The following is a 24,228-nucleotide window of genomic DNA, read 5'->3' as shown; positions in this document are numbered from 1 at the left end:
GTATACTAAGATACCACAAAAAACAGTGCTTTTAATAAAAGCCTTATATTTAAGCCCTATATCCTTATATTTTCTCATGCTTATGTATCTAGGAAACGCCTCTAGAATACAAAATTGTTCTCTCTAAAAAAGGAAAACAATATAAACAATTCTTACGATATTGCAATGATAAAAAAGAACCACATTCCTGTAACTTTGAAAAATATTTTCACATCAGCTTTTAGAAACAGAAGCCAAACTTACTGAAGTAAGACTTGAGTCTTCATGAACGCTTCCAAACAAATCTGGAGATGAAACATCAACTGAAAGACTAGGAATAATGTTTAAAAAGTGAGTAGTAAGTGCTTTTGACTATTTGATACATGGTGGATTTAAACGAACATGAACGAAATGGAATCTTGTTTCAAAGCCCCTCACACAGACAACAGAGCAGCCCATGTTGTTCAGTTTTTCCAAGATGCCCACAAAGCCTTGCAGGAGCTTGGTGGACTGACAGTGCTATTCTAGCTACAGATGTTTCCTTCTTAAAGCATTTTACTTTTCTTTCTATAATTTCTGTTTTGCCACAGATTCTGTTTTGTTTTTACACCTATCCATCCGACAATCATTCATATAGGAAGAAAAAATAAATTGCATTAAAACCAGAGTTAATTTGCCATTTCCTAATGCATATTGCAATATTTGCCAAGTCTCTGGCTTTTCACAAATGAAAGCTTTTAGCTCTTGGAAACTCAGGCTACTCTGACTTGTTTTGTGTGTCACTGAATAACATTGTATAGGTAATATCATATTAATTTTCTTCTACAATATTTACTACATGATGTCACGCAACTGTTAGGCATAAAAAGTATATGCTCTTATTTCAAAGCATTACTATTCAAAGGCAAAAGTATTCACAAGAAATATGAAATAAAGAAGGAATAAAGCCACAGCCCCACTGAAATGTAAGACTTGCACCCACAATTTTAGAATACTACACCTAAATCTTATTTCTTTTTACTTACTGTGATGTATCTATGTCACCATCAGGTTTGGTGCTCAGTTGTTCCAAACAGTCTATAAAGACCTAGGAAACAATAAAGGAAGATCTACATTTTCTGCCAAAACTGAAAAAAAAATAATCTTAAATTCATTTTTACTACAGTCAATAGAAGCAGAACAATCATCATCACCTTTCTTTGTCTTAAACCTTACATAAACACAGTAAAATTTCAGTTATAACTTTTGAATGCATATTTTCTACTTTGTAGGTATCATAGTTTACTTGTAGCAAAACACAGGAATTTTTAATACTGATAAGTCATTTTCATCGTGCATGTCTAAAATGATACAGTGATAATCTGCTGATTTGCAAAGGAAGCACTGGTAATAGTTGTCATGTGCTCAATCTGAACACTGGATCCCAAGGGAAAATTGCAGAAGCCTCACTAAAATTCATTTTTTGCTTTGGCTTATGATTTCTTATTTGAGGAGACTATAAAAATCCAAAGAATGACATTTAAATAGCTTTAAAAAAAACCTGGATTTTGTTACAAAGAATATTGGTTTCTGATAGAAAAATTAAAAGCTACATCGTCAGCTGATGAAAATCGGCATTGCTCTTTTTACTGCAGTATATAGATGTTAGATGGCATCAGCTCAGTAAGTGTCAATTGTCAGTAGTAAAATCTTGAACAATCACAATCAGCAAAATACTTGAATATGTCTCTTATCCTCTGAGGATTTGGCTTCATCAGATTTAGCTAGTAAGCTCTACATACTTTTAAAGTCAATATTTCTCAGTATCCCAGAGTGTACCAGTGGAATAATACAGTCATCAACTCAAGCTAGCTTCTGGGAGGTAGGCAAGGTACAAAGCACACATTTTGGATGGTGACTTGTGTTCACTATTTCATACTTCAAAGCGCTCCAGTTACCTGCATGATCCCAATGCTTAGCTGGCACACATCCTCCTGTGTCTTCTGCTGCTGGAAAACCTGAGGATGCAAGCATATTATTTCAGCAGAACAGCTTCCTTATTCTCAAGGAAGGCCTGAGCAATCCATCCCTAAAGAGATGACACAATTAGAGGAATGGCTGCTGAGACACAGTGTTTTCCCATCCTAAAAATGGGAGAGAAAATACAAGTCCCAATAAATAGTTTGATAAGCATGAGGAGATAACACACCAAAAGGAAGGAAGTCCTAGTACATGTGATACGTATCATTGTTGGCTAACAGAGCAAAAAGCTCCAGGATGCAGCAAAAACTCCCAGGATATTCAAAGATCTTTGCATCCTAATAAAGAAGGATTCGTCACGCAAGTGAATTCACTGCAGATCCTTCTGAAAAATCTTCATTAAGAAATGAGACAAGCTGGCCATAAAGATTAAAATAATGGAGGAGAGAGAAACCATATCTATACAGAGGGGCCCAAGGGAGTTTGGAAAAGTGTTAAAACTCCCTTAGAATGTTGAAACCTGAAAGAAAACATCAGTATCACAATAAACCAGGGCTTCAAAGTACTGAGTGGATGGGGACGGAAAGTTGAGTTCAAGTTCTGCAAATAGTTTGGATGGAACACTGAGTGAAAAGTAACTCTTAGGAATGGCCTCTCCCTTCCTTTTTTTTTTTTTCAGATGTAAAGTAACATCTACTGCTATCTGAAACTCACATGAGTAGCATTTATTTTTCAAAAGAACAACTTTAAAGATTTAAATACAGGTTCAACCTGCCCTGCACACAAATTAGCTCTAACTAAGGAAGCAAGCAGAATTCTAAAATCTGGCAGAAGTGAAGAGGGTGCACATGGAAAAAAAATAAAGAGGAAAGTTTTACCCCTGGATCATTCTCTGAAAGTTCCTTTTATGTAAATTAATTGGTTTCAGAACAAGAACAAAATAAAAGCATAAATCAAAACTTACACTGGCCTCTCCAGGTTTGCAGTCCAGCACAGTTTTAAGAGATTGCAAGGAATGAATAATGCACTGTTCAAACTGGGATGGCTGAAAGTCAAATGAGTTGTTACTTTTAGACAAGCATCTTAAGTATATACCACACAAATATATAAAAACTTCCAAAGTATACAGTAAGCTTTTTATTTCCAACTTATCCCAAATGGGGGGGGGGGAGGATCACAATTTGTATATTGCCAGAGGATCCTTTTGTACTAATGCACTTTTGTACATAAGTTATCTACAGAATTATTACCATAGATGAATGTACATTTTTTTATATGAATGAGAGACTTTTACACCAAACAGCCTCTTACAAAAGGGTCATGAAAGATTTTCATAGCTGTTTGTGGCAGCATTACAGATACCTGTGACACACTTCCTCCTGTCCTCATTGATCCAAGTTGGGATAGAATTTCACCTAGGATATCAGATATTTCTGCATTCTATTCCTGCAAAAGGTTTCTAAGAAAATCGGACTGAAATCGCTTTCACATGAAAGACAAAACCCCCACTGGTTTGGGGGGCTTCTTTTACCTTCAGGATTCCAAACCTCAAGCGTAAGTATCTTGATACATATATCAATATCATTCTGAAAGTGCAAACAAGTTCACAGGAGAGTCATTAGTCATTTTTTCCTTGTCTTTCTCTCTTCCCTGGTAACTCACACTTTATTTTTTTAAAGCTGCTGGTATTGGGCATGAGGCTGTTGTGCAAGGCAACATGAAGCAGACACTGCTCCAGAAAAGAAAGACATCATCCTAGTGGATTTGGGTAAAAGTGAACAAAAAAGTTTATAAGCCACATAAACTTGCTTTTCATTCAGTAGATAGTTTATGGCATGTCACCAACTGGCTTAGGAATAACTTTTATTTCTGTAAATGGTGGAGGTGGATTGTGAAACTGATGCCCGCATGGCAAAATTACAATCATGAAAAAAGCCAGTAAGAAAATCTATATTTATTATTTTTCGATTCCTTAAAAGAAAAAGGCCAGCAGTAAAGTGCTGCTTTTGGGTTTTTGCTTCCACACAATAAAACATCACACCTCAGGAGAGGAAAGCTTTTCAGATACTTGCTACTTTGGATATTATGAAGCTAAGAAAGGCTAGTTCTGTGTTTCACTGTATCTTTTACCTGGAATATAAATGTTAAAGTGGTTATCAACCCGTATTTCCTGCAAACTTAAAACACAATTTCACTCTCCAGCCTAAGATGTCCCTAAAGAGACTGGCTAGCCCTTTTTCATAATGCTTAATTTTTGCTAGTTTTTGCTATAATATTACCACAATGAACTCTAGTAGACGAATAACCTTTCTATGAAAAAACACAGTCAACTTCCACCACTAAAATCTCAGGCATGTCTCAGCCAAGACCTCAAAAGGTATCTAGGCAGTGCAGTATACAAGGAATTAATAGGCGATTTCTAAACACAAAAAGGACTTAAGCAGTTTCTTAATAAAGATAAGTTAGGATACAGCACGAGCATAAGGAAACAACACTTTTGTGGAAGACCCTTTCCCCTGCCTCCATTTTATAGATGAATATAGTGAAAAACAGAAAAGTTAAGGGACTTGCCCAAGTCCGCGGCAACTGAAATCGAGATCAGAAGCTGTAAATCTGGTTATAGTACTACAATTGCCCAACAACACTCCTTCCTACAATATGTATATTGTGACTGCTTATTGCCCTCCTACTCAACTTCTAACACGTATTTATAGAAGCAAATAAGAAGAACTAAAAAAGTCTGTGGAGCATTCTCTTAGATAATATACACAAAGCAACTCTCCCTCCCACAGGCCTTTTCTGCTTTCGCAGATTGTTTTTAAGTCACACCTACAACGTGCTTGCTGTGTTTTAGGCATTACTCATTACTGTTTATTTCCAGAAAGTATCTCACTAATTTATCTGAATTTGGTTTCAAGTCATTGGTTGTTTGCATGTAGGCAATCTCCTAAATTAGTTGCTTTTCAGTTCAATTTCTCATTATAACATATAAGTGACCTATTTATTTAGCTACAGACCAATTCCATGGTAATGTGCCTAGTAAGTTATGAAGCATTTTAATGTGAACTGAACTTGTGACCTCAAATATGACTTTTTACTTTAGTAAACCATCCCTAAAATAAGATGCTTAACAATGGAAGTTATTATTGTTTATCTCAGCAAAAGCATGCTAGAGGTCAGAAGTAATTACACTGACACATTTAAATAACCCTATTTAAGGCAGAAAGCCATGGTATGTATCTGGATGTCAAATTCTTATTTATATTTTTCTCTTAATATACAGCACAAATTTGCAAACCTTTTATTTATGATGGGGTTTTTTTTGTTTTGCACCTTCAAAAATAGTGCTGTCTAGTAGATCTACTTAAAGTTACTTCACATAAAGAGTTGCTACACATAAAAAGTATAAACAAAAAGTTTGGAAAAAAGAGCAACAAATAAATTTCTGTTTGTGATGACACCTGTTAAGATTGCTGTAAAGACATTGTAACCATTCATACAATTTTTTAAAAATTATCTTGTTATATTTTCATATTTTTATAAAACTGTAGACACCAGTATGCACACATACAGAAAAAGTCCAAAGTTACTTGATTTTTGGACAATATAGAAACCAGTTTTGTTACACATAAAAAAAAAATCCAGCAAAGTGCCTACCAGACACCAAGTATACCCACCAACGATGTCAAACCTTCATTGTCAACAACCCAGTCTTCCTTTTCAGCTAATCTCTTTATATCTGTAAGACAGAGTAAGAGGGGAAAGGGGAGGTGGGGGGGTGAGAAGAGAAGGTATTCATTTTTATTATTAAAAACTCCTTGAACTTGAAAAGATAAACCACAGACATTGGGACTGCAATGACTAGGCATACGAGCAAATAGCACTAAAAGCTTCAAAGCTTTCAACACTCTCAAATGACTCAGAATGGAACTCATACATGGTATGCTGGTGACACCACACAGAGAAACACATCTATGATACATGGCAAGAGTTACATGCAGCACATTGTTTACTGGAAAGCTTAAAATTAAAGCAATACTGTGAAGGCTTTGAGTTTGTTTTTATTTTGTAAATTTTTAATCATAACATAAAATACTGCATTTACGAACCCAAGTCTCTAGTCTATTATATTCCAACTCTTAATTAAAAATGAAAGAACAACTGCCTAGCCTTTTAGCAAAGACGGAAAGGACAGCATATAATTCATATTCAGAACTATAAAAGAGGCACAAGGTCCCCACTCAGGGTCAAGGATCCATGATACAAGACTTTCTTAAAAAATACATGAAAGTGTATGCAAATAGCACTCTTCCACTACTCAGAAGGTGTCAACTTCTATTGGCTTACTAAAGCTAACAGGAGCTAAGTAGGGATGTGAATCCAAAGCTCATGGGCTATAAACACAACTGTTACATGGACACGTGCATTATGCACTGTAAACAGAACAAAGATGAACTGTGTGCAGTTTGTGGGGCTTTGACATAAAGTTTTCCCACACACAAACTGCTCATCATAACTGTCTGTACATTATCAAACTCCCTTTTAAATGAGCAAAAATTTCAGTGAATTACCATCTCTCCTTAAAATACAAGAAAAGAGGATAACTAATTCACACTGAAAGGTATTTTCACTATCTGCGTGGTTTAATCAGCTAACTTAAGAAGCTTGGTCATAGTGTCATACTCTGCAGTTCTGTATCTCATGGAGGTATAGGCTCAGTAAGGATAAAAAGCATTAAGAGGTTGTGCAGAATAATTACTCTGTTCATTTTCCTACTTAGTAAACCTCTTAATTCAACTGATATTCTAGTAAGGGTTTAGATTGTACTGGTCAGCCTTTACATGTTTCTTTGGTTGCTCACTTTTGCATTCTCTTCTTAGCTAATACAAATATAACCTCCCCCAAATTTCTTTCTCATATTTCACTGCTCACCAAATTCCAGTCAAATACATTCATGTAAACCCCCTGTCTACTCTGGCATTCACATAATTTGTCTTTCATGACCTTTAAGACCAGTGATCACATATGGGACGGAAAGAATACAGACTGCCTCTCAGGGCCAGCATGTATACATGGTGTTTATCCTAAGACAAAAAAACCCTGTGCATGGGCTGAAGTGCTCTATTGAATATTTTAACTACATCTGAATTGTAACTACATGTGGATGCCTTTATCAACTTACAACATGCAGAGAGAGACGAGATTGACCTTGATATCAGCACCTTATGCATCTCATGTTTTGGAGATATTAGAGAGGCAAAATTCAAGTCCAGGAGGAGCTTTTTTGACTTATGTATTGCAGATATAGCTATGTCTGAGATACATTTACATAGCTCCATGAGAACACTGAAAATACCCATTACTTGTTCTTTCAGTCATTCCCTAATAATAGTTTTTCCGAGGGCCAAATTAACCTGGTTGCATGCAGAAAAAAGCCTCCATTATCTAAATACATTTAGCAGTTAAAATTTTGCTTTAGTTGGCAAAGAACAAAAAAAAAAAAGGGTCCATGGACAAAGCGTGCAGTGCAGCGGTATAGAATGAGAGTCATAATACATGCAGGCATCTTTTCTCCTGTTTGATGCTATAGCCAATACATAAGCTTTACTGATAGGGGATGGAAGCTGCAGTCAAGGAAGGCTGCTGTTATGGATATCCAGCCAATAAAACACACTGCCAACTTCAGAGATCCATTTCTTTTGATTCAAGACAGACAAGTGTGAATAAAGATGTTCAGATCAAACAGAGAATCATTCACATATAGACTTGTTAATGTGCTTTTATAAAAATCTAAGGTACAGACTACCACAAGATTTTTTCCTACACAGAATGTGTGTGGCCAGGAGTCAGAACATAACAGAACAGAAACTCTGCATCCAAACCAAGAGCTGGGCTACTGCCATGATGCAACAAGCAGGCAAAACTAGTAAGACAGCAGACTTTTTCCATCATTTATCACATATTGGAGTTCTCTGGACTGTGCTGGAGAAGCTACATAGATAGTTCAAAGATTTGGTAAGCTCAGAACTCTCAGCAAATTGGTTCATAGCTAGATACTTCCTTCCTTTGAAACAGTAGGACATCTGAGGAATCACACTCAATTCACAGACAGCGGAATAAGACCATCCTCATATCACAACTAAAAAAAAAAAATCTTTTTCACCCTCTATGACAAAAAAACAAACAACTGACTTCAATTGTGCTAAGAAAAAAATAGGCAAAACAGACTTTCTCATCGTTTAAGTGAAATCTGAAACAGTGGTAATACTTTTCAAACAGTTTTACGGAGGTAAGACAACGTATGTACTTGTTTGGCTAGCTAGCTTAATATTAATAGAGAAAAATAATGTTAATAGTGAAATAGGGTTTAACAAGACAATTAAGAGCCAAGAATACAATTCATATCAATACTATATCAAATAAACTACAGAGGCCTAATGATTTCTTGCCACCACAAGTTTAAAAATTTGCTTAATATAGCCACCTATGCTTGGCACATTTAAGCCTTGAGTAAAACTCTTTGCATCATGTCAGCCTACAAAATCATCATATGTTAAAGATTAAAAAGTGATTAAATTGTAAGATTAAAAAAAATCCAAATTTCTTAGCATTGAGAGTAATTAGTCTTTTGGAAAAAAAACAACCAAAACCCCACTAAGTGAATCAGTAGATCAATCTGTCCTTATTTTAAGAGAGACATTTATTTCTGAAAGATTTATTTAATCCAAATTTAAGTTTCAGAGTTGAATACAAGATGGCAAGATGAATGGTCTCTGATGGCATAGAGTCACATGAGATTTAGAGAATGCGTTACTGGCCTTCACTATCCAGACATTTATGGCAAAATTGTGTACACAGCAGGAAGCCCTGGGGACTACAATGTTAGTAAAAAGCGTTGGAAAACACACAACTAAAATACTTCATAAAGGGCTGTGGATTGGGTTTTTTTTTGTCCTTGAGAGTGGATCACTGCTCATTTAATTCTTCACGTTATAAAAAAACTGGAAAAAAATAAATTATATTTCCAATATGGAAAAACTGCATTATGAGATAAATCACTTGCACTGTAGAACTGTCTCAACCCAAAGGATACAAGTCTAACCTACTCTATTCATCAGACCAAGAGAGGAAAAGACTTCTATTTCTGACAGAAAAATGAAATATTTGAGTAACTCTTGTGAGATATTACAGAACTCAGAGGAGTCCACTGCCACTACAATACATGTAACAAACACGGTTATTTTTCAGAACGTGATTTGGGCTAATCAAAGACAAAAAAGAATGACAGTAAGCAAAGAGACTTGTAGCCTTGTATTACCTTCCGCTGTGTGTTGTAAGGTCACTATAATGCAACGTACACGAAGGTCCAAAATAAGATCTTGGATGATCTGAAGCATATCATTGGGTATCTCGAGTGCAGTAAGACTCTCAGAACTAAGCCTGAAAGCAAATAAAAATAGAAGTATAAATCTGCAGGGTTTTTAAAGCTGATATAACTACATTAAATTTTTTAGAGATTTTCTGTGTATGTAAATATAATAGCTCCATCCTCAGTGTATCTTTGAAAACTAATTACACCATTCTGAGAAGATCAATTTTTTACTTAATTCAAACGACTGCAAATGAAGATTTAATTTTCTCTAGCATTACAATAATGTCATCACAGCAACAGGCCAACTTCTACTCTCTTCTTGTTTCACCGCCTCCCTTTCTGCATCCATCTCTTGTCCTATGATCCAAGAATAATCCTTTTGGAGCAGAAGTAGCTTTTTTTTGCTGTTTTTAGGTTAATGCCTAGATCAAACCCAAGAACCACAACATGGTTTTTGAGATATTTTTTACCTGCATGGCAAAAGTAGAAGTGATTAAGCTGTCATAAATGGTGCTATGGCTATGCATCAGATCGCTAAGAGTATAGACATTTAAGGAGCCAAAATATAGCTATTACATCATGTGCAGAGTGAATTCATTCACTGTTTTGCTTCCAGCTCTGACCAGGCACAAATCATCTGCTACTATAGGTGAGAATGGAGACATTATTTTCTGTTTTTTCCTTTTAGAAATAGCAACATAGCAGCTGCTTGCAAGAAATAGCATTTCAGCTTTCTAATAAAAGGCTGAAGTTGTGCTAAGACTCAGTTAGGGGCACAAAGTGAGGTTAAGCACTTTTATCCAACTCCTGGATATTTGAGCAAGGCCAATTCAAAGGCAGACGTTGTTTGCCCTACCCCTAACACCAAGCAAAGCACAGGTAATAGAAAGTGCCAAAGAGGAGGAATACGAAAGCACAAGCAAACAAGTGGAACATTTCCAACCATCCACCTGTAGGCTCCAGTTCCATACTCCTGGTGTTGGGCATAAACCATCAAAACCCCAATATTAATCAGACTGCTCTCCACTCAGCACAACTACTGAATTAGCAGATTAAAACGTCTGTACTATCTCAGCCAGCCAGGATACACAGAATGTAAAGATCCATCTGTGAGAAATTCAAGCTACTTTAGACTGAACAGAAGTCCTGTACTTTAGAGTTGATTCCATTTCTTAAGGAGCACACAGCTGTCATATGCCTAAGATCATCTTTTTCCTCATATAATTCACCCTAACACACACATACCTTTTATATTTTTATAGTAAGGCAAAAGTGTTGCCAACAATGGCTCACTTGATCACATAGTTCATGTGATCTGGAACCTGTTTATACTGGGTTAAGACAGAATAGGGTACAAGAGAAAGACTGTGCTACCACCCCACTTTAAGCTGTGTGATACATACATATGACCAAAAAAATAAAGATAACACAGATATAATGACAACTCCTTGTTATATAACATTGTGAGTTTTATCATTCTTAAATACAAGCAGAAAACAGTAAATCATTTGTGAGATGACAGAAAAGAGTAAAATTCTATTATGTGCTTCATCATGACTTTAAGTTACAAACCATGAAAAAAAGACAAACTATTACATAACTTTGCAACAAACAGAGGTTTTATGCATTGTGTAGATTTTTCTTGGGAACAGCCCACCTTCATCACTGGTGCGAGTCACAAGAATTTATCAGACTGTCAAAGCGTGGGGGCTTGAAAATAAAAGTACTTGCAACACTTGCATAAACTTCTGACCTGGTCATCACCCTATAACGGTATATTCAATTTCTCTTCTCCAGACTGCCCCCTTTTCTTCTCTACTTTTGATTGCTTTGCAGTAAAGTCTAGTTCACTTTACTAAAGTGCCATCACAGGCATCGGTAAGAACATGAGGTGGGGAAAAGAGTGGGAGGGAGAAGAGGATTTCCCCAGCTCTCAGTTCAGTTGTTCATTACCAGGGCAGTGCCCGGAAAGCAAAAGGAGATTCTCTGAAAGAGAGCCTTAATATACCCTATAACCTCAGCCTGGATCTTATCTCAGATGGCAGAAGCACAACTAACCTTTAGAGAATCTGTTGGTTACATTTCCAAGCCAATATTACAGATGTGCAAGTGCTAAATTCTAGAATTTTATAATTCGAGTGAAACTGCATTGCTTCTCATAAAGGGGCAACACTGCCCTTTATATCTTTTCATCAAATATCAAGTCAGTTCCTTGTTAAATCAGAAGCTTTCCATAAAATTTAGCCAGAATAACAAATTTCACATGGAATTTTTTTTCTAAATAGGTACAGTACAGATAATGTGACAACAGATTTTGAGAAAGTGTTAAACAGACTTAACAACAAGTATATATCACTGCTAGGTCCATCTGCCCTAAGTATATCTATAAGTGGTTATACCCCTTTCTTCATCTGTGCTTTGCTTGTTACCTGCTTTGAAAACTCTACATAAAAAGTACAGTATCATATGCAGATATTACTCAAGTTTACAAAAGATAATGACAGTTCTTGTAGCCCCCTTAGACAAATGGAAGCAAATTCTGCATATTAGTGCGATATTTCTAATTAATGAGATGCATATTACTAATTTTATAAACAAATATAATGATAAGCAGAATGACATTATAAGCAGGAATATCACCTTCCATCAAACAACTGTAATGGTAAATTATGATCTAAGAATGATACAGTAGTCAGAAGCATGATATTTTCACCCATTTTTGCAAAGATGGGAAGATGTAGCAAATGAAGCAAATAATTGCTTTCTACCCTAAAGAATCAAATCCCGTTTCATTCATTGAGGGTCTATGCTGTGCCAGGCAAATATTTTACTCCAACTTTTTCACCAGATGCTAAGGGGAAAAAATGAATATACTGTTATGTAATAAGGCTATATCATAGAAGATGTCACAGATTATTCTGAGTTGGAATGGACTCTCCAAGATCATTCAGTCCAACTCTTAAGTGAATGGCCCATACGCGGATCAAACCCACAACCCTGGTATGATCACAAGACATCAGTAATTACACTTGTACACAGAATCCTAAATTTGCCATAAGAAATTTTTTTGCAAACCTATTTTTGAAAATGTTAACATTCTCACAACTCAGGGTATTTAACGCAACGAACAAAACATTTTGTCTCAAAACACACGTATTCCAGGAATAGCATGTTTTTGTAGGTCCACCGATTCATTTACCTTACAGTTTGGATGACATGCGTTAGCCACTGGCCAGAAAGTTCAGATTTCATCTCCCAGCCACCATACTGTCTTAATTCTCCTTCTCTGAGGCTGAATGGAAGCAAGGCTCCACGGATAAGTTTTACCAGAGAGTGCATCACTTCCTGAATCATTTTCTGCATCAGAAGATGGGAAAGAAAAAAAATCAAGGAAAAAGCTCTACCAATATGCTTAAGCAGACATGTACTGGCTATACATAAGAGCTATGAACGCATGATTTACAGGTGGTTACACATGGTAGAGGGTAAAGGAGAAGGAGGCATAAAGGCACACAAATGATTAAAGAAATCTGATTTTCAAGGTGGTGACACTAAAGTACCTTGCTATGAAGGACAACTGAAGGAAAGTAAGGCTCTCCCTGCCACATCTCCCCCAACTACTTACCTTGAAATCATTTTGTCTTTGCCTAGCGTTTTTCTTTGATCTCTCCATTTGGCCAGATTTTTCAGCAGTCTTGTGAAAATGAGAAAATTGAAAAGTGTAAGTCTCTTATAACCACTGTTAAAATAATTCTGAAAAAGGGGGTTTCGAAGTGAAGAAGTGAAAACTGATGAGTTTATGATGCAATTATAAAAACTAACTCATGGCATTTCAATAAGCAAAGACTACATATATCTCAATAAACTCTACTTACTGTAGGTCAGAAAGCTAATGTTTAACTCTAAGGAACAATGTGTACTTAAGACAAAGTCAGAGACAAGCATAAGAATAGCTAAATACAAACTTCTTGAGGTCAAAATTTTTTCACCACAGTGCTAGAGAGAACTAAAACATGTATAGTACAATTGTGCATTAGGTTTATATAAAAAAAACCTCTATTTTTTCAGCATGGAAGCTGACCAGAGAAAGACATCAATGTCAAGTACGAGATAATTTTTGGAATGAGGGCAATTTGGAATTGCAGGATGTGAGGGAGAGGGTTGAGGGGGGGTTTGTTTGGTTTTAGGAACAGTATTTTGTGGAAAATTCTCTTTAAATAATTCAATTACTTGTAAAAGAGTCCCTGCAAAATAAGTGACATCTTCACTGTCAGTCCTCTGAAAACAGAAGAATCTGAGCACACTTTGCATGAAAGTTACACTTGAAACAAAACATGCTTTGACTAGTAGTCTTCCTGTTTGTAGTTCTAGCCTTCTGTGGAATCTACTGAGCACACAGTAAATTACACTGACAAAGTTATTTCAAATACCAGGTTAAGTGCAGATACTGTGGAATTTTAGTTAGAAAATCTCCTGGTTTATGCTTGTACAGCAACATCTACTGGACAAGAAGTGCAACAACATGACAAGAGTGTTCTCAAAGAGAATCAGCTTACTTTCAAGTAATTAATTTGAAATGCTGTATTTTTCAAAATCCCTCTAAATTAAAGTACTTAAGATTTTTAAGGTAAAATAAATAATTTGAAGTGAACAAAAATTAGAGAAAAATAAAACTGTTTAACAGTTTTGGAAAATACATAGCTATGAAAAATATTGTACTTTTAAGCTCTGAACTATATGGTTTCAGACAAGGAGAACAACATTCAAGTTATTGCTGCATATAATTCCCAATTCTTTCATCTAAAGCTTTAAAAAGAAAATAAGCTGTATTCCTTGAAACCTCAGATAGCAACTTAAAATTCACAGTCTTTTACAGCTGGATTTAACAGAACAATTCATAGATCTTTGATATCTTTTTTTTTCCTTAGTGGTTTTGCTGAAGACCAATCTTAAACCTTTCCTGCACAGACAGACCAAAACTATCTTGTGGTAAGATCAACGGTTACTCCTCACATATGTGATTTCATCTAAGAGTGATTCAAAGAACTCAACTTTTCAAACTGTTGAAATACCACATAAATTTTTAACTGACAATATTTTAAGTCATTTTTAACTTTTCAAAAGTAAAAAGAACAATTCCCCCCCAAAAAACCCTCCAAACTGAACAAGAGAAGATACATCTTGAAATTGATATATGGAGATTTTTCCTGTATTTTTAAAATGTCTTGAAGACTTGAATAAGCTAACTGAAATAACCCTCTATGCCATTTTTCACAGGATGCTTCTTAAAAAAAAAAAGTAGCAATCACCTCGCTTCCTGAATAAATAGCAAGCAATGTAGTAAAAGAAATTTCTTCATGGACAACTAAAATCTACTATTCCTGATAGAAAAACATACAAATTTTCAGTCTTGAATGCAAGGTGATCACAGATAGTATTAGGTGTTCTAGAAGTCTCCTAGCTTATGCCACCCCCTTGTCTCACTCATCCTTAATTGACTGTGGCACGCAGAACACAAAGGAGGAATGAAGGATACGATCCCTTCTCTCTCCCCAAGAACTTGTGGGGCTTCTGTAAGGACCACGGGAGCAGAAGAAATCAAATGTATGGATATTCATTTCTCAGCAGCTCAGAATTTGGCCCTAAGAACAGGAAAACTACCTCTCTTGGTTTTTTTAGTACATTGAAACAATGTTTTGTTCAGGCATGACATAAGATCACTACATTTTCCACTTGTAGTCATTTTCATAAGCAGAATTTCTCAACCTTGTTTACAGTTCAAGTCTGTTTTTCTAGAAATTGCTTTATTTTTCACTGTACACAGAAAAAAAAAAATCACAGGAACTTAACAGGTGAATTTGTAAAGTTCGGTTTTCAATTGTCTGTCAAATACAAAGGTTGTCACTTCCCTTACGAAATTATTTTTGTGAAAGTCAACAGTACTAAGGTTTATTCTTGATTCTACTTCCTTCACTGAACATTAGGTGTAAATGCTGTATCTTTCTTTTATCATGTAAAATGAGGATCACAAATAGAATCGATTTCACTGGAGCTATAACGCACTGTAAAACGTGTTCATATAAAGGGCTATAAATAGTGGCATTAAATAGAACGAATGCTTGATACGTTAATTCTTTAGTTAAAGAAATGGAAAATGAGAATATAAGCTTCCATGTCCTTTTTCCAAGGCTTTTGTTTCATTTTCTACTAAAGCTGCAAAGAATAGTAGATATTATGGCTGCAGTTCTGTTTGTAGTAGAATACTGTATGCACAATGATTTAAGAACTGAAATAGTGTGTATATAAAAATGGCATGTGTCATGAATCATTACTTTTGTTTTTCCCCTGCTTCTTGGATTATCAAGATTATATTTACGTGATTTAGAACAACCAGATAACCAGAGCAAGAAGGACTAGAAGCACAGGTGATGGCAGCTGACTGCACTTCCAAACTGGACTCTCTCTAGTGTGTCTGTGAATACTACTCTGGGCCTTGGTCATTTTGCAACCCTGGTCTCCAAGCTACCCTCACTTCCAAACACTTAAAACTCAAGAAATGAGTACTCCTTTTCCAAAGAAAGGAAACAATATTTTTCTGTATGACTCTGTCTTTTACGAATCTCTGTCTTTCATGCAATGTGCTATTTCTTCAGATCACCAATGAAGGGCCAGCTATGAGTAAGAGGTGACAGTACAGAGATATAGAGTCCAGCAACTAGAACACAGACAAACACGAAGACACACTCATACAACCCCCACCGTCAGAATTTGTAGTAATTCCACTGTATGCCTACATTCTTTTAAAAATAAAAAGAAAAACCTCTTATTAAAATGTCTTCTTCCAGTGAAATATAATAATTCAAACATAATTATTACAGACCTTTGTTACTTAAAACTCATTTATATAGAAGAATCCATACCTCACTGAATAAACTTCCATTCACGTAAGAAATCCAGAGCTTCCAGAAGTTGGGCAGCTGACTTACAACGAGTTTTGTCAACTTCTCAACAAATATAACTTGCTGAGGAGCTTTGTATCGCCAAGCTAAAAAGGGGAGAGGAGATGTAAAAAGCAACATTAAAAATTTTACAAATAATAACAATGTGTTTTTAGCTTGCTGCTGCTTTGTATTACGTGTGACTATAGAATATATATAAAACTTTTCAGATAGAAAGGAAAAAAATTAAAGCCTAGTGCATATATGTGTACAAAATTTGTACACATACAAGCCCTTTCGTCTCTTCTCACATGCTTACAACATTTTAGCACTATGACAGTATATACAGAATGGGTTCTTTGCAGGGGTGTCTAAGGCAATCGACCTAGCAATCCATTCAGTCTTTTGCCTTCAAACCATTCCAAAAAGTAAGGTTACATGAAAGCAATCAAGATATTAGAAAAGTTTCAAATGAAATGTTGGCAACAGGTAACTTTTCCCACTTTATTTTCCAATGGGGCAAATGGAGATTGTGGGGGGAAAGAGGGTAAAGAGAAAGCTGAACAGGGGCAGAAGAAAAGCACTAATATACACATACATAAAAAAATAAAGCAAACTTTGTGAAACATTCTTCTATAACTATCTGTGATTATAACTGTTTAACAAAATAGGCTATCAGCATAACAGTGATAAGAGACTTGTATTTCACCTCAAGAATTAGAATCTACTTTAGAACACCTGGAGAAAGAAATCACAGATTTTTGAAAAAAAACCCCAAAACAAACAGCCCAAACCCCCACAAAACAAAATAAAAACACTTTAAAATGCCATGTTTATTGGTGTGAGGCTTTTTTGTGTATAAACTCAGGTCTTCTACAAATGATAAATTTAAAAATGTGGTATTATCCTACATAACTCTGTGGAAGTGCAGAAAAATGTTGCATGAAATAGCACTTTTTGTATTTACTTTGCTGGAGAATACTGCCTACAGAGAACAGGAATTCACCAGTTAGGCAAAAATAGCTCCACATTACATAACTAGCAGGCTTCACTAGAGCCTCACTATTTTATTGTATTGGTAGACAATCTTGAAGCTCCTTGAAGTAGATCATGCCTTCAGCAGCATCCATTTGTCAAGATGCAGGTCAAATACTGGTCTGTTTTTTCAGTGGAGAAATAAATGTCTGCACTACCCAAAATATTACTTTTTCTCATGGCCAAAAAATTAAGGCAATCTGGATTAGCATTTGAAAATAATATCACAATGAAAGCCCAAAATTTGGAAAGAGGCTCTGACATAACTCAAGTGCAACTGTGCTGATTGAGATGCATCTGTTTAGGAAGCATGAACACTTCAAAGCTCAACTAGAAGAGCTTGTAGTGTGGACACAGATGAGATACTTTCACCAGCTTGGTTTATGACCATCAGAGAACTAGTCTAGACCCAGTGCAAGAAATACTATTATTAACATAAGCTGTGACTATGTCAGGAAGCTGTGCCAACACTCCTATAGCAGCAGAGGTTCTGTAATGTCTACAAATCCCAAGTTCTAACCAAAAAATTTCTATTCCTTCAAGAAACCATTTCACCTTTGCCAAAAGCCAACCCAAGGAACCAGGGATGTCTGATTGTAACTGGAAACATAGTGGCAAGATTTATTGCATCTTTGAAATTCTTTTCTCCTCCAGGAAGCACACTTCAGGCTTAGTCCCAAGCCTATAGAAAGCAGATACTTCCTAGGATAAGCTATTGTACATCAATCACATCAAAAGGTTCTGGCTGGAAATTCAGGATTTTTTACTTTGCTGCTAGAGAAAGCTCCAATCTATATTAAAGCAAAAATTTACTTTTATTCCATTTATTCTATTATAATCTCTGCTATAACAACCTAAAGATGAAACTAGAGCTATTGTCTGTTGTTTACAAATTTTCATGAACATATGCTCAAGCAAGAGCTGAATGTTACATCCATGCTGCAGTTTTGAATTCATAGTAATTTCTTCTAACAATCTCTTGGACAATCACTGTCAAACACATTGGACAAAAAAACCCAAACATACCAAAACAGTCCAGAGATGCCATTCCTCAAATCTACTAAAAAAAAAAAAAGATCCACAAGTGACCCAAAAACAGAGCACATCATGGCACATTTGGAACGGCAGCTCTTGCATAGGTATTGATTGGTTTTCTTTGTCTCTGCACTCAGAGAAGAGCAAGGATGGCAGAGCTTCCAACTGCTCCTTCGCATGCAACAGTCATGTGCACCTAAGCACCAAGGAACTCAACTTGGAGGTAACTCATTCTAACTGTAGGGTCTTTGGGGTGAATTATTATAGTGCTCCAATCCTTACAGTTTTCCTTTGAATCTTGGTTTTAACTGGTGGCTACAGAATACACAAAACTTGCTGAAAACTTACCTTTACCAGTTTGTAAGAGATAACAGATCCATAACTAATACTCTAAAAGCAAAGGGAACTGATTGAAGCGGAATTTCCTGCCATACAAGTCTCTGCTCTTGCAAGAGAATTCAAACAAGTTAAAAATAAATAGGATTTTGGATTTGCTTGCTACATTAAGCGTGGTACGCATATTGTTAGTGGACGGTATTCAAAAACAACCAATAATTTACTGTTTTGCTTTGTAAGACTTGTTAATCAACTTCATTTGAGGCTTTGGGATGAGAAATGACAAGGGTAACAGTAAGACAGTAGTGTAATTACTCAGTATACAAATATATTTTCCTTGAAGAGTCTGTGTAATTCACTTTTTGAAAGACAATCATTCAACCACAAACTGTGACAATATAATTGTCTTGTATTGCATGGCAGCACAAGAATGTAGAATTCTTATTATTCTTCATTCTACATTCTTGAAAGATTCCTTTCCCTTCATTCCTCTTTTTGGAAGGAACTCCCACAACCATATTCATAGATGTTTTTTCAAGGAAGTTGACAGAACGGGGAGAGGAGTAACATCAAAGCAGACCAAACCCTGAAATTTCTTCATAAAAACTTGCTTTCTGTAAAACAGTACTTCAGTAAGAAATTATCTATTCTGTGAAAAACATGTTTTCTGTCTCCTGTGATGTCACCATTGAAAGACTCCTGAGATGAAGTTGTTTGGAAAGGGTGTTGAGGACACTTAAGACACATAAGGACTCAGATGGTTGTGGACAGACAGATTGCTCAAGCTTAGTCACACACTTTGTTTCCCTTTTTGGGTCTGGATAATTTGAGAGCCAGATATGTGAAGTCTCATAAGGTGCAAATGCAAGGAGAACCATCTTAGCAAACATGCAAAAGGTATAAAACCAGCAAAAGGTAGTAGGCAATAGGTGGCTATGCATACAAAAAAAAATAATTCTGGTTTTGTAGAAGAAAGACTTATTATAACTACATTTCAAGAAGCAAATTTTGACTATGAATTGCTCTTTGCTTGCAAAAAACACAGAGGACCCCTTTAGTAAGCAACAGTAACATACGAGAAGAAAGACTTGTATTTGGTAACAAACTAAAACAAACATACAGGGTTTCTGGTTTTTTTTGTGGTTTTTTTGGCTACACCATACACTGGACACTGGGGGTTGCAACTTTGATTTTTCAAATAAAACAGATGCCTACCATCATCACGGCCAGACTGAAAGCTGCTGCCCCTTTTCAGTGAAGCAGTTTGACTGAGATGGCCAATTGGTGGTGCACGGACATCACTTTCCAGGTCTAACATGGGGCTGTGGAGCAATGAATTGCCTAGAGATAGGGAAAAAAACCCCAGAAGTTAGAATAATTTTGCATATTAGTTGACATGAAATTGCATGCTGCATGTGGAATTCTAATTTAATTTACTGATGCAAAAGTTATCTTACAAAAACATTCTTAATCTTGGCTTATTTAGACTGTTCACATATATTAACACAGTTCAATAATACCACTACTGATTCCTGTAGCAAAGCCAAAACCAAAAACACCATGTGGAAAATACCATTCTTTGGTCTGTATGTTTATCTGTTTTTAATTAGCTGATGAAAGTTATGGATAAATATGTATTTATGCATTTAGTGACACAGCCCATGCTTTTTTTCTGGTGTATGTTCTAAATACACTTTTCAGCAGCAAAAGTTTCTTGTGTGTCCAGCTGAAGCAGTTAAAGGCAGAGTGTTCAACTCTTATTTAGCTGTTTGACCTCTACGGAGTTCAAGTATAAAGAATCCATCCATCATGAAGCAGATGAACTAATGGCACTGTATGTTTGCATGTGTCTGTAAAGCACCCCTTACTTATCTACAAACCCATAAAATATTTTCCAGTGTATCTAACAATTTTTTTTTCTTTGGGTGCCTCTCCATATGTAGGTCACTACTTGCAAGCCCTAAGCAATGATTTAATATGATGGAGGTGGATACTTGGAGTCTGACATGCATTTTGAAAAACAACCACATAAGAATAATGCTCCTTTATGCATTTCTCACAATAGATACATTTCTGAAATTAACCATCAAAAATTATTTCAGCATTGCCCAACTGAGCTGTAACAACTAAATTTAAATTGATCACAATTCACAGAATTATACAACAGTCCAGGCTGTAAATAATCTCAGAAGATCATCTGGTCTAACCTTTCATGGGAAAGGGAGCCAAGGTGAGATTATCCTGTGCAATTTCATCTTGAAAACCTCCAGTGATGGGAACTCTAAAATGTCCCTGGGGAGGTTACTTCAGTGATTGATTGTTCTCATGGCAAAAAAATCCTCTCTTATATTGAGATGAAACCACTCTGAAAATTCACACTAAATTTTGTAGTGAGAATCTGAGCATTTGAGTTTATATTGTTGATCTTTTCCAGAGATACCTACATTCATTTAAAATAATAGGAAGGCCACAGAGGAAGAGCACCAGCTGTAACACTGCAATACTCAGATCCAAGAGTAACACAAAGTAAAAAGGTCTCAAAGCACATTTATTTTAAATTTATGCCGGTGTCAGACTAGCATGGCAGAAAAGATATACCTAGTCATTTTACTTCAACAGCTGGGTCTTAAAGAGCAATACTGAGTATTGTGAAACTTATCACAAACTTCCAATAGGTGACAGTATTGGGTTTTAGTTCATTTTGAAAGAAGTTCTTCCTCCTACAAAGGCTTTTAAAGAAATGTCCTGTGGCCTTTCTCCGTGGCATTGTCATTACCAAGATAACTGTCGGTTCCTCCATTCTTTTTATTACTGTTCATACTATAAGACACCTAAGTAAATAGATCCAATTTGCTACATTGTTCACAACTGTGATTGACACAATTAACTGACTTGGTGAACCCATCCTTTTTATCTTTAGGCTGTGTTATGATTCTAATGACTCTAACTCCTGCACCACTTATTAAACACAACTCATATTTATGACATCTTTAAAACTGATGAGTTTTCAGAACACAGAATCCACTACAGTGATTCAAGTGTATTTTCCACTGTCATCACAGATGAGATCTACAGTGAGTTTTAACAAGAATTTGTGGAAAGACTTTTCCTTTTAAAAGAACTAAAAATACAAACTAATGAGAAATTAAAAAACTAAAGTTTTGCAGTAATTGACACCCATGAAAACAATCTAGCAACCTTACAGAATGAAGTGAAACCAAACCAACTTGATTCCTTTCCAGAGTAAAAAACCCACACATTCAATATCTTATAGAAATCCTACACAGAATAAAAAGAAAATTGTAGAAGACCCTCAGAAATTCAGTGTCTCTCATAGTTCATGGGCTTCCAAGAGCATTTGACTGAGATTCAACATATCCGCATTTTATTTGGGGGGTGGGGGGGAGAAAGTATGCCAAGAAGACCAAGTCAGAATTGTCACAGGCATTGCTATTTAAAACATACATTATAAAAAAACCCAAACAAACAACAACAAAAACAAATAAAGAGTAAAGCAATGTTATTTTCACAAAAATTACAACAAAAAAATTCCCCCCTTAATATCTCTGCATAGAATTTAAGTTCTCAGCTTTCAGACATCTTGTTAATATGAGGAATGTCTTGTAAACAGATGGTCTCTAAAAATGACAGTGCCAATTAAACCTCAGAATTAAGAAAAACAGACACACTTACCAAAACATCTTAATATGAATTAGTTCAATTAAAACCATTTGCTCAAGGTATGTGAAAACTTGAAAATTCTGTATTGCTGCTGATACCCTAACCCCATGCAGCCCAAATGGTTTATGTATTCACCAGTAACAGAAAACATGTAAAGAACACTTTTCTTGTTCCACCAGAAAAACCACATCATCAGTTTGCAGGCGTACCAGGAAAAGAAAGTTTAACATGAACTAATTTCTTAATTGGTTGTCTAGCATTACAAGCAAGTACAACACAGCAGCAGGGAACTACAACAGCTCTTATACCCTCAGGACTAATAAACATCTGGACTACATTAGCGAAGCTGATCTTGCTTTCACCCTACCAGAAGATAGCGCTTAAAGACTGCACATCAATGCATAAATCTTGTAAAAAAAGTGAGAGTTAACTTACAAACAATTTTTCTTCTATCCCAACTTGTTCCCTCTCTGGAGCCAGCAGCTTAAATTTAGCAGCATAATGTAATACAATGAATTAACAGTAGTAGGGACTGTAGACAATAATATTTATAAACCTAAATAAACTAACCAAATAGTAATTTACTGCCCATTCACTATGTGATTTGTGTACTATTTTTACATTCCTAGATCCTGAATATAGGACAGCAACAATCTACAGTTTCAAGAAATTAACTTTTTACTGTGCTAAAAGGTTTTAAGAAGTATAAACAGCATGAACGATGTATTCCTGGTAGAACTCTACTTTTAAATAATACACTGCATCTTTGAAGTTACAAAAGTAATTTTTTCCAAAATACAGCATCTACATGGAGTGTATATGTCAGTGACTCCAGTGCCAAGTATATATTTAACCAAGGAAACACAGGAAAAATAAATGTACTACATTTTCTTCTTCTACCAAACAGTCATCACAAACCATAAGTATAATTAATGCCTTATTACATTTAAAACTGTACATTCACAAGAATATCAAATACAAAGTTTTAAGGAGCTTAAAACTGCCTTAATTTTTTATTTTTTTTTGAAAAAAGTACTAGTTTTCAACTTTTTGTACAGGTATTTTGAATGTGCACATTCAGACACTGGGTGAAATAAAAATATTTCAGCAGTTTTGTTCACGTCTCTTCTGTTCTAGCGCAGTAAGATCTCACCAAAATAAGGATCTAGAGAACACAAAAAAAGCACAGTTCTTTCTGATGTTATTTATCTAATTTGTGTTTTCGTTTTCTATAAATCAAAAGTCACCTGTGCTGACTCCTAATTGCAGGCTTATCAGTACTGGAGTTACTAGAGGGTTCTACTGTTCCTACAGTACCTATAGCTCATGTACAAACCTTGACACCATTTTCTGGAATGTTACCTGCATGCTCTTTGCATGCAGCTGTCACAACCTCCATTAAAAAGATGACTAACATAAAATTTGCCTAAAATAAATTTTTCCATGATACGCAAACCAGTCAATGATATAAACTTTTAAAAGCTGCTTCATTTTCATATTGCTTAACTATTACTAAACTGAGAATAAAAATTGTTCTGCAATATCTGACGCTCCACAACTCTGCCTGGTTTTTTTCCCCTTGCAGTCTGGCAGGTGGAGGTTTTTCCCGTGGGAGTCACACGCCTCTTGAATCCCTTCTGTAACCCACCTCAGCCACTCTGTAATTCTGCCACTCCAGTGCATAATTATGTGACATTCAGTAAAGCTTTTTACAAAAGCTGCTAGTGATCAGGGGATAATATAGTGCCAGTACTTTCTGAAGTGACAAAGAAAATTTGTTAACAAGTGACCAACCTTAGGCTAAATGATTTTTCAGTGAGATTTTCCACGGTAAGTCAAACATTTGTCATTACACAGACTTGCTCATATACACCATATATATGAGCAATATCA

General features: G+C 35.7%; 1 protein-coding gene across 3 annotated transcripts in view; it reads right to left on the bottom strand.

Annotated features, from left to right (window-relative positions):
* EXOC2 (exocyst complex component 2) overlaps positions 1-24,228 on the bottom strand; it is a 124,157-nt gene that overhangs the window by 40,653 nt on the left and 59,276 nt on the right. For all 3 annotated transcript variants that reach the window (XM_017828761.1, XM_017828762.1, XM_017828763.1), the window contains 10 exons: positions 19,870-19,995; positions 16,231-16,355; positions 12,936-13,004; positions 12,510-12,667; positions 9,257-9,378; positions 5,616-5,677; positions 2,903-2,983; positions 1,917-1,976; positions 1,005-1,066; positions 244-310 (listed from right to left, as the gene is read on the bottom strand). In XM_017828761.1, the coding sequence (XP_017684250.1) occupies positions 244-310; positions 1,005-1,066; positions 1,917-1,976; positions 2,903-2,983; positions 5,616-5,677; positions 9,257-9,378; positions 12,510-12,667; positions 12,936-13,004; positions 16,231-16,355; positions 19,870-19,995 (932 nt within the window). The remainder of the gene's footprint in view (positions 1-243; positions 311-1,004; positions 1,067-1,916; positions 1,977-2,902; positions 2,984-5,615; positions 5,678-9,256; positions 9,379-12,509; positions 12,668-12,935; positions 13,005-16,230; positions 16,356-19,869; positions 19,996-24,228) is intronic.

Source organism: Lepidothrix coronata, unplaced genomic scaffold (genome assembly GCF_001604755.1).
Source record: "Lepidothrix coronata isolate B3197 unplaced genomic scaffold, Lepidothrix_coronata-1.0 Scaffold152, whole genome shotgun sequence".
NCBI lineage: Eukaryota > Metazoa > Chordata > Aves > Passeriformes > Pipridae > Lepidothrix > Lepidothrix coronata.
The sequence above is the reverse complement of the archived record's forward strand: the minus strand, read 5'-3'. Positions and strand labels throughout refer to the sequence as shown.